The 11,254-nt window shown below is 39.1% G+C and overlaps 2 protein-coding genes across 2 annotated transcripts; one reads left to right on the top strand and one right to left on the bottom strand.

Moving 5' to 3' along the window:
• Nucleotides 1–2,605: 2,605 nt before the first annotated feature.
• Nucleotides 2,606–5,361, top strand: LOC126802832 (LOB domain-containing protein 19). Its single transcript, XM_050530542.1, has 2 exons — nucleotides 2,606–2,960; nucleotides 5,002–5,361. Exons 1-2 carry the CDS (start codon nucleotides 2,649–2,651, stop codon nucleotides 5,341–5,343), a joined length of 654 nt encoding a protein of 217 aa, XP_050386499.1. The 5' UTR covers nucleotides 2,606–2,648; the 3' UTR covers nucleotides 5,344–5,361.
• A 2,564-nt stretch (nucleotides 5,362–7,925) lies between these two features.
• LOC126802392 (uncharacterized) lies at nucleotides 7,926–10,179 on the bottom strand. The gene has a single exon (XM_050530013.1). It carries the CDS (start codon nucleotides 10,083–10,085, stop codon nucleotides 8,196–8,198), a length of 1,890 nt encoding a protein of 629 aa, XP_050385970.1. The 5' UTR covers nucleotides 10,086–10,179; the 3' UTR covers nucleotides 7,926–8,195.
• Nucleotides 10,180–11,254: the final 1,075 nt, after the last annotated feature.

Here is an 11,254-nt window from a genome sequence, read left to right as displayed (position 1 = left end):
GTGAATTAGTGAATTGAAGGGCCAACACAAAATAAAAAGCCAATACGTATGGTGACATCCCCATTACATCGATCTTAATGCTCGATCTGAAGTCCTAATTAACCAAAGCTATATATTTTCAATACGATTAAGCCGACAACTTAGGTGAAAGTTTGAGACAAATAACCGAGTTTAATTAGAGTGTCTTTTTTTCTTTTTCTTTTTCTTTTTTTTGAAAGGCTAGAGGCTTAGAGCGTGTCATTAATAGTCTACACAGTTTGGGCTCAAAGTCAGGACTGTAGCTAGCTATAATAATGTACTTATGAATTTATGATCCTGAACCCTAGACACTCCAAAACCCTAAGTAATTAAGGTCTTTCGACCCTCGGGAGATCAATGCTATTATGCTAAAGCCCGTCGTCATGCATATATATGAAACGCTAAACCCCATCTAATTAACCTAAGCCCATACCGGCCACGACATGCAGCTAACTTACATGCAAATCTGCACTCAGATAAGGGGGCACGATTGTATCTAAATCATAGGTTGAGATCTCTACTTCTCCTCTAGCGATCATCGTACGTACAGTACGGGCCTGATGATCAACACTAATAAGAAACCAAGACAACGTCAACGTACGTAGTAGTATACTAGTATAATTAAGAGACTGTTCATCCCGGCCAGAGTTGATTTTAATTTGAGTACGTACAAAAAATTTGATATACCTATGTACGTACATGCAAGTGATGCAACAGTAGTTTTGATTTCGAGTTCGTACAGAGTGTTGATCGATATACGTAACTCCATGCAATAGTAGTTTTTTTTTTACTCGAGTATACGTGAGTACATCTTGAGTGATTGATAGAGTACTCGAAGGTGAGTTGCAGTGATAATAATAGAACTATAGAAGGCTGCACGTGGCATGATTCGATGTCTATGGTGCACGGCGCAGTAAGTATTGCCCTACTGCATAGTTTTCTGTGTTGAGCAATGAAACAAACATCAATCCATTGTGGTCGGTCAGAGTCACTACTGAGTCGTCAGTCCTGGCTAGGGCACCATTGCTATTGGACTCATCAGTCTCTGTGTTGTTCTTGACTGTTGACTACTGGGCGGGAGCTGCTGTAGTTCACTGAAAGCTAAAGCGCAGGAGTTGTTCTTGACCATTAATGACGGCCTCACCCACCTTCTTCTTCTTCTTCGATCACTTATACTCTTCTACTTCCCATCACTTCCACCATGATTACTACTGCATGACTCCTTACGAGTTACTTCCCTTGCAAGAGTTTAATTAAGAAGTCAGACATGCATGCACTGTTACTGACAAATCACTATGTATCAGGTGATTAATTACCCTCTTAATTAGCTAGGTATTTTTGTGGAATACGGACCTAATTATTACAAACTAATATCTAGCTTATGAAAATCTTAGTGAAAGAGGCATTGATTTCTGCTACTGTGGGATGAGATCTTGAACTTTAAAGTTTAAACCTCATACTACAATTGGAGACAAACACTGCTATAAGACCAACTGGCATGGTCTCAACCAAACTTTGTCAGACTTGAATGAATTTATTTCAGTTGTTTGTACCAACTGCAACTCATACGTATATATATGGTAGTAAAGAGTATGATTCATATATGACTGCACATCATAACTCGTATACTGGTGAACTCATACGATCGAGTTTAGTTATGGTCACTTGCATAATATATTTCTCGGTAGCACATAAGTTCATGACTTGATGAAATTAACACAGAGATTTATTTATCCAACCAGAGAAATGTTTCCAGAGAGAGAAAACGTATTTAACAGTAATAAATAAATAGAAGAAGGTAAATTGCTGGTGCTTCACAGCATTTCTGCATACACAGTTGTCAGTACTATTTACAAATGTTGATATGACTAGGAACTATATATGCAAGGCAAGTAGACGATAACAGCATACTATATGTTTGTTTGCTTAACGCAGACTACACTTCTTTTCTCTAGCTACTTGCCGTGATTCCAAAGTTTTCCCGATATATAAACCAAATGCCTTATGAATTGCACCTCCTCCCACCCGCACTCAAGAACGGGCACATACTCTCTATTTGCAGCCACTTAAGCTCTCATATCCACATCGTCTTCGATCTTCACCTTCATGCAGATGCGAGAGAATTTAATAATTTAACGTTCGTACGTATATATCCACCATGTAATTAAATTTCTGAAATTTATACCGACCTCTCTCTGTATATATTAATGCGTATTTATGTATTTACTACTCCACTAGCTAGGTAACTATACCAGTTTACATGAAATTGACGTGATGGTGTGTTGGTGACAATGACAGTTGGGTAATTCATTTGGGTTTACTTGTATGCACTGTTAAGAGAAACTGTAACAGATGCACAAAGAAAATAGATCACCACCAGTCCACCAGTCCAATCTATTGGCCCACCAGCCACCCATCCAAACCATAAATAATTCCTCATCCAAAAGAAAAATAACCCAACTCCCTTCCTCTCTCAATCTATCACCCCCTGATCCCCCTCTCTTTATTAATCAATCTCCCTCAGACGGCCAGACCCCACAAAAACTCAAACTGACTCTCAAGGAAGAACTAGAAGAAGATCGAAGCTGATCGATCTCTGATCTCAGAGCTAGCTAGCTAGTTAGATTGAGATGAGTAGTGGAAGTATTAATGTTGCAAACGATGGAGAAGTATCTCAAGGGCCTTGTGGTGCTTGCAAGTTCCTCAGGCGAAAGTGCTTGAGAGGCTGCATATTTGCGCCCTACTTCGACTCAGATCAAGGCACCGCTCACTTCGCGGCGGTGCACAAAGTGTTCGGTGCAAGCAACGCCTCCAAGCTACTCCTGCGCATACCTGCTCACAAGAGGCTCGATGCTGTCGTTACTCTCTGCTATGAGGCTCTTGCTAGGGTTCGAGACCCGGTTTATGGCTGCGTTGCTCACATTTTCACCCTCCAGCAGCAGGTTTGATAGTACTGATCGATCAACCTCGATCGATATCTTAATATTTCTTTACTGTTGTTTCATTTTGTGGCAAACTGAGGTCCAAGGGGTGAGAGCGAGATCGATTTGATAATTGATGCTCGCTAGTTAATTACAAGCTGATTTTGAACCTCTTTTATAGATTTAGCTTAAATTATTTAGGTTTTGAGTGTATTAAATTTTGTATTTTAAACATAAGATTTTATCTTGGTATTTTTCTAAGAGAGTTTTCTATGTAAGCTAGCTAGGTAAATTAGGGTTTCTCACTGTTCCAATTATTATTATTTTTAAATAATTTTTTTTTTGGTTACTTCAATTACAAAATATTGACAATTGTGCGAGACATTGTGATTGTACTAACATGCGCCTGGTGTGTATTTCCATCAATCCAGATTTGATAATTGATGCTCGCTAGTTAATTACAAGCTGATTTTGAAGCTCTTTTAGAGATTTAGCTTAAATTATTTAGTTTTTGAGTGTATTAAATTTTGTATTTTAAACATAAGATTTTATCTTGGTATTTTTCTAAGAGAGTTTTCTATGTAAGCTAGCTAGGTAAATTAGGGTTTCTCACTGTTCTAATTATTATTATTTTTAAATAATTATTGTTTTTTGGTTACTTCAATTACAAAATATTGACAATTGTGCGAGACATTGTGATTGTACTAACATGCGCCTGGTGTGTATTTCCATCAATCCAGATTTGTATCTTCTGTCATTTCTTTGACAAGAAGCACTGTAGGTCATGAAATCTTTGATTACTTTTGTCAAGGTTTTCCCATTTTTGTAGAACGTGAAAATTCAGTGACCGCGTGTTTCACAAGTTTATACCAGACTGTTTCTGCTGCAACTTTCTGGTTCATTTCCGGAAGGCAGGTTAACTAAAAATGGTTTTTTTTTTTTTGGTTTTATAATGAATTCGTCTCATCAGCTAGAGTGCTTCAATCGAAATGAGTTTCAAACAGTGCTCACTTGCACTTTCATGGATCGGAGAGATTACGAAGGACAGGTTCATTTCCTTTGGTGTGCCTTCCAATTAAAAGTGTTGTGAATCTTATGCTAAAAATTTAGAGCTTTGAATTTTGTCTCAATTTGATATGTTTCACCCTCATTCTCTCTCTCTCTCGTCGCCGGTGTATAATGTATTGGGTGAAAATGACTTTTGGGGTGTGTTGCTTGCCGGAGCTACCAAGCAAACATATATACACACCTATATATATATATATATGTAGTAATTCGAGAAAAAATTATATAAATGAGTCTAGTTTTGACTTTCCTAAGTCCTAACCATTCTCAAATAATTGGAGCAATATGATGGTCTCTTGATTTAATGATATTCTATGAATTTATTTTACGACCATATAGATGATCGATGACTTGATGTATTTTTCTTGCATGATCGGAAATAAAGGAGCCTATACACTGTTTGGTCTGTGATTCTTTTGATTTTTTCTTTATCAATCACTATGCTAGTGCCCTTACCACTGACTGTTCTTCAAACTTATATCGCAAGTGTCAGAAGCTACGTGAGTGTCAATTTTTTTTTATCATGGCTAAACCAAAACTACTTTCTTCAGTCACAAGAAATCTGTTTCACTAAATCTGTTACATGGACTATCAGTTGCATTGTGGGTTATACAAAGTAGCACTTTAATGCGTGTCTCAAGTTTCAGACAGTTCCTTCTCACATTTGTAGATGTCAAAGCCCGTTGGCAAGATACATATAAAATTAGAAATCAATCGTTAACTATCGAGTATTCTTCATTAGCTTTTGAGTTTGGTAGAATTTCTTAAGCTTTGTTAGGTAGAATAATTTGACTACACATGAAAGCTTTGTCAGGAAATTTTCACTGAATAAGGTTACTTTATGTCTGCGTCATTTGATTAAGATAGCAATAAAAACCAAAGAACCAAAGCAAACCAAACCAGGTCCGTTTACTTAATTTTGACCAATATGATAGCCTTGTAAACGATATCTGACCTAATACAGAAGTACTGAATTGATGTGTCTTGTGGTTTGTAGATAATCAATTTGCAGGCAGAGTTGGCCTATGTTCAGGCCCGTCTTGCTACCTTGCAGCGTCTGCCACAGCCGCCGCCCTCGCCTCAACCTCAGATCCCGCATTCCTTGGCCAATATTGTAGCATCATCCTCGGAGTTGCTACCCATTTCCAACTTAATGATGCAAGCTGATCCTCTTGAAATAGAACAATGTGCAGCAAGTCAAGAAATGACGAGCCTTTTCAATCCGCTAGACCAAGAGTTCTTGGACCGTGAAGATCTCCAAGTAATAGCACGAGAATTTGTCTCCCGCTATTTGCCTGGAGTAAGATTTCGTCCTCCGGGTCCTCACCAAAATTTTTAACTCTGTTGTTGTCAACTGATCAGTGATCACCTTTCAACTTCGTGTACGTTATGGTCTGCTTTTTGCGAGCAATGTTGCTTCTCAGGTTTAATGAAGTGTACTATTTTGGATTTAATATGTTAATCACATAACTTTGTGTATTGATTGGATCTTGCTTTGTGCTTCCTCTGGGATAGGCTTATATGAGTTATATCTAAGAGAAAATTATAAAAACAGTATACCAACTTTTAAAACTAACACTTTAGTACATGAAGTTTGAATCTTAACATCATCTTCATATATGCCGTTAACTTTTCATTTAAGTTTGACGTTACAAACAAAACTTTTTGTTTTTGACACTAGCAATTAATCAACCAATTTTCCAATAAAAATTAGCCTTCAACATGCCAAAACATTTTTACCGAACGATCTCATGTCTACGGTTACTATTGACACTAGATAACCTTTTTCCTGGTTAAGGCAGCTGTGATTCCGCCAAGTTTAAAGTAACCGTAGACATGATGTCGTTAGATGAAAATGTTTTGACATGTTAAAAGCTAGTTCTTATTGGAAAATTGGTTGATTAATTGCTAGTATCAAAAACAAAAAAATTTTGTTTGTAACGTCAACCTTAACGGAAAAGTTAACAACATATATGGAAATGATATTAAGATTCAAACTTCATGTACTAAAATGTTAGTTTTTAAAGTTAGTATACTGAAATTACCAGTGACTAATAGTTAATATACAATTCTTACCATTTTCCCTGTATCTAAATGCATCACAGAGATCACACTGGGATTGTAATATGCTTGTATCATCTAGCCCCTATATAATAATAGCTAAGAAACTATTTTTTGTTGACGGAGATGGAGTGAAAACCCGGTAGTCGTTGTCACTGAGTCAAGCTAGGAATCACTCCCGAGGTAGGGGGGACTCCCCATAGGAGCACTAGAAAGCTGCAAATATATGACTAACCAAGGGTGATGCATTTATATACAAGTAGACGGTTCCTTTCAAATATGAAGTTCAAATGGACAAGATTGGAAAATCTTACTGAAACCAATTTGACATCTCGTGGATGAGATCTTAAATTACCTTTCCTTAAAGACACTCCACACTAACAGATTTCTACTGTATTACGTCCTGATTAAGAACCGAAAATTCAAACCCAAACAGATCAAAATTATCAGAAAACATTGCCCCAAGTTCCCAACTACAATCTCATGATCACTTCAGTCAATCCCCCATTGGTAATGTGTTCTGCTGTAGACAGTTTGTCCGGTCCAAATAGTGTAATGTGTTTGTCGATAATCTGACTCGTAATATTGGACCGATCAGCTTCATTAATCAAATGACCAAAATTTAAGATCTATTCCGAGGGAGGCTCAAAGATTGAACAGGTAATTGTAGATATACAGAGCCAAATCCACAGTATTAAGATTAAATATGCAATCTGTATTCCTGGCATCTCATTTGGGTAATCAGGTAGAATTCTAATGCGATTTAGTATCAACTTTGAAGTTACTGTGACCATTGTTCTCCACCATCAAACCTTGAAATGTAGGCACAATCTAGTCCGTCAGCAAGTCACTGAAACCTTACCACAATTCACAACTCACAAGTAGTTCACAACCAGCTGACTGTATATGACTATGGTTTGCTAAGTTTTGATTGGGAAGACCTACAGATAAGCATAGCACAACGTCACAACCTTCAGAAGGTTTACCATCAAACAAGATAGTATCAAAACACATTGAAGGGAAAATTAGGTGCACCCTTGACCCTTGCATAAGCTGCATGATTCAAAGCACAGGAATACCAATTCCTATATGTAAATCACATGTGAACCTAGTCTTAATAATATATATACAGTTGATGTTTATCTAGGGTAGTAAGGGGATCATCACATTTCACCAAAAATTAGAATTAAAGATTTTCAAAGCCTTGAAAGTTGAAACTGTATGGCAGAACGTGAAGTGTTGCAGAAAAATCCCTAATTTATTTATTTAATACCTTCAATATGCACAAATAGTGTTCTGCAGAAAGGTAACCAAAAAGTATACGAGTTATCATTCTTGCCAAGCAGCCAGCTGGACAATAGTTTTCCTGTTTGATATATATCTACTTCAGTATTTCACAAATTCCATGTCCTATGGACATTATAAGAAACTGAATGCCACACCATTCATAAGCTAATTAGCAGGATGCAGATATATGATGCATACAAAAGGAGTAATTTATAAGGCGTTTGTATATTCATTTACCTGCCAAGACTTGTCTTCAAAAGGCAATCATCTCTTGTTGAATCATCAACCATCCAGAACCACCTTCCACTGTTAAACAAGTTCTAGCAAATATGCAGAGGAACCCACAAACATATGATAAGCCCACACAAATTACAAGAGATGTATCATTACAAGTTAATACATATTATAAAAAAACCAAAATCATAAATAAATAGCGGAATGGCACAAATTAATAAACATGCAGTAGTGTAGTGTTTTAAAGGGGAACATAGAGGTGCAGCACATCAAGTGACTGAATTTATAGCTTCCGGTATACACAGCAATTGAAATATTGTGGCTCACAGCCTCACAATGTGCAAAAACCAAAATTTTATTATAAATGTCGAACAAATAATTACATTGAGTAATTCTGAATGCCCAGAGCAAGGTCAACAAATAGTTACGAAAAAGTTATGTGCATAAAAGCTCAATTGGAGATACTTTACATAACAACACACAGTCAAGGAGCCTGCAGCAAGAGGCTCCAATTTCTGTATACAAGATGTACAACCCACTTCCAACTGGGGGAAGGGATATAATACACTCATAACTATGTTAGAAGGGCTTAACCAACTTATTCAGAGACTAAACAATCTCCCCATGCCTGAATGCACTATCCCCACAATCTGCACCTGGGTCCAACCCACAAGGAGAATCATACCATTTAGAACTCCCTTGGTAGAAACTATCAACCTGTAAACCAATAAGACCTACATCTGTCACTATACTCTCGTCTTGTGATAAGGGCTTGGTTAGTTTAGTATCCTGGCAATCAAGGATGCTCTTCTCGTCAAACTCACTGCATTTCAACCACTTCCCAGGCTTACAAGCCTCACTGATCAGATCCTTCTGACTCCTACACTCGGTCCTCATCTGCTCCCAGGGGACAACATCCCCAAGAGTCCGCCCAAAACTATCTTCATCATCCTCAATCAAATCGGCATCCTGTCCATCTCCATATAGACGTTCATGGTGGTTCCAGTGTGCCAAATCATTCTCCCCGACCAAAATATCATCTGATTCTGGCTTGTCCTCGAGCAAACCCATCGTCTTCGAACTTCCCACCCCTACATGTCTAACTTTATTCACTATATCAAACAATTCTCTAGACACTGATCCCAAAAGCTCCAGTGGTATTTTTGCAATTCTCTCTTCCAAAAACCCAACTTCAGCTCTCAACTCCTTCACCTGCTGCAAAACTGAATGGTGCAAATCCCCTTCATCCTTCCCCAACAATCCAAACCCCTCGCTCTCAAACTCATCACTGACCCCATACACAGTATCTTGATCCATCAAAAACCCACCTTTGCTCCCCACAACCCGATGCATAATCCTCGCATTCCCATCCAGCGGCCCTGGCTCATGCCCTGAATGCACAGCATACAGCTTAAACACAGCCACCCCTTCTTCCTGATACACAAACGTCTTGTCCTTTTCATTATAATTCGCAATAGGAACAATCGCCCTAATCCGAAACCCACACCCGCACCTCTTCGACGCATACGGCTCCCTCTTCAGTATCTTAGACTTCTTAGCAGCCGGCTCGCCCGCCCTGTGGCAAGCATAGTCCTTAACCTCGGCCATAAACGGCTTATACCTAATATACTTCTGCCTAATGCAAAGCACCACCTTATGCTTCGCCGCCAGCTGCTGCAGCTTATGCTGCACCTCTTTTGCCGGCACATCAAACGACTCAGTGTACTCAAACCGCCGCCGCTTGTTCCTGGCTGATAGCCCCGAGGATGCGGAGGCACACACGGGGCAGGCGGCGACACAGACTCTAATGTAACTCTCAGGAATGCCGTAAAACTTAGCACCTACAGTCCAGACCTGCTTAATCCTATCAATAGTTTCTTTCAGTCCCAAGTGTTTAAGATCAGTATCACTATGAAAAGCCATAACAATATCCTGCCACTGATTAATGTGCGAAACGAATTGCTGAGTATTGTTCTTGAAGCACAGGAATTCGTTACCGTTTTGGTCCAGGTGAGCAGAGAGCTTGTCCTGAATGCGCTTCCAGGCGGTGACGTAAGCGGTGTCCTCGTTGCGGTCCTTCCAGACGGCGCGCCACGACTTGAGGACGTCGGCGGGGGTGGCGCGGCGGATCTCGGCGGGGGAGGCGAGGCGGGCCTCCATGAGGCAGCGGATCATGAGGGAGTGGGAGTCGAGGTTGAAGGTGTAGAACTGCGAGGAGATGTGAGGCTCGGGGCTGATGTGGAGCGGAGTGGTTTTGACGGCGGCGGAGGGGGAGGAGGTAGGGTTAGGGTTGTCGGAGGAGGAGGAGGAAGGGGAGGGGGAGGACCGGAAGAGGTCGATTTCGGGGAGGGGAGTGAAGAGAGGCTCGATGACGTCGGTTTCCGACTGGGATTGGGGGATCGGGGGCGGTGGGTCGAGATCATGGTTGTGGAGGTGGTGGTGGAAATGGTGGTGGTTGTTGTGGTGGAAGAGATCTTGTTCTGTTTTCTGGGGATTCATGAGATTTGAGGAAGACGAGGTGGAGAGTGTAGAGCTAGTTACCCACAGAGTCTGTAATTTCTGGGTTTTCTTATTTCTTCTGTGATGGGGTTTTGAGTTTTTCTGACAAATTTTGGGGGTCTTTCGGGGAGGGCTCTCTCTCTCTCTCTCTCTCTTCCAAAGTCTCATCCTCTTCTCTCTCCTTCTTCCTTTATCTTTTTCCTTTCTTTTTTGGGTTTTTTTTTCTTTCCCTGATGTTTAATTTTATTTTCTATATTTTTATGTCTGATTTTATTTTCCTTTGTTGTGATCCTTTTTCTGTCAGGTTGAAAACTGTTGGGTTGTTCAGATTGGGGTTCTCTACAGCTTTGCTGATCAATGATTTGGATTTATTAATAAAGGAGTTTGAGGTTTTATGATATTTCAAAACGTAAGATTTTGGGAAGTTTAGAATTTGTGAATATTATGTGCGGTTTCACCGAATTCACTTATTATAATACTTCATTTTAAGTCTATGTGTAGGATATTACTAATTTTGCATTCGGGGAACGAAATGGTAGTACATTATAACAAAGTCCGTGTCCAATGAAATATGTATCAAGCACCAAACGCATGTTGTAGAATCCTGAAATTATTTTTGAGACTATTGTCTCATTATAACCTAAGATTCCATGATGATTTAAACTTTCATGAAGCATAATGTCCAATTTCACTAAACTTAAGCTTAGGTGGGATTTGAACTTGGTAAGAGGGTTCAAACATAAATTCTTACCAACAGTCTTATTAAATATTAATTCGAAAAAATGATATGTCATGAAAGAATAACTATTGAGAGAATAATAAATGTATATGATTATTAATCAAGTAAAATGAAATAAAAAAACGAACAAACCGAGATTTCCCTCAAGTGGCCGGGGGGCTTCTAGAGATAAGCCACGTAACTCCAACTCATTCAAATTTTTTGCAGGTGAATATTTTCGTCTTCAAACGGGTTATTCTTTTTCTGAAACTAAATATTTTGGAAATAAATGACGTCTTAAAAGCACTTTCTACCGTTGAAATTAACCCAAAAAAACAATTTCAAAATTCAAATTTACTTTTCAACGTCATATCACTCTCTAGTATTTTTACCCCCGTCTGCCACGCGTCAAAACCACACCACACCTCTCTCTCTCTCTCTTCTCCCAATA

This window comes from Argentina anserina, chromosome 7 (assembly GCF_933775445.1).
Source record: "Argentina anserina chromosome 7, drPotAnse1.1, whole genome shotgun sequence".
Taxonomy (NCBI): Eukaryota; Viridiplantae; Streptophyta; class Magnoliopsida; order Rosales; family Rosaceae; genus Argentina; species Argentina anserina.
Note: the sequence above shows the minus strand (reverse complement) of the source record. Positions and strands in the feature narration are given on the sequence as shown.

Coding starts and splice junctions, on each gene's coding strand:
- LOC126802832 (XM_050530542.1), top strand. CDS start 2,649: ATGAGTAGTGGAAGTATTAATGTTGCAAACGATGGAGAAGTATCTCAA. Junction 2,961..5,001: donor TTTTCACCCTCCAGCAGCAG/GTTTGATAGTAC, acceptor TGTGGTTTGTAG/ATAATCAATTTGCAGGCAGA.
- LOC126802392 (XM_050530013.1), bottom strand. CDS start 10,085: ATGAATCCCCAGAAAACAGAACAAGATCTCTTCCACCACAACAACCAC.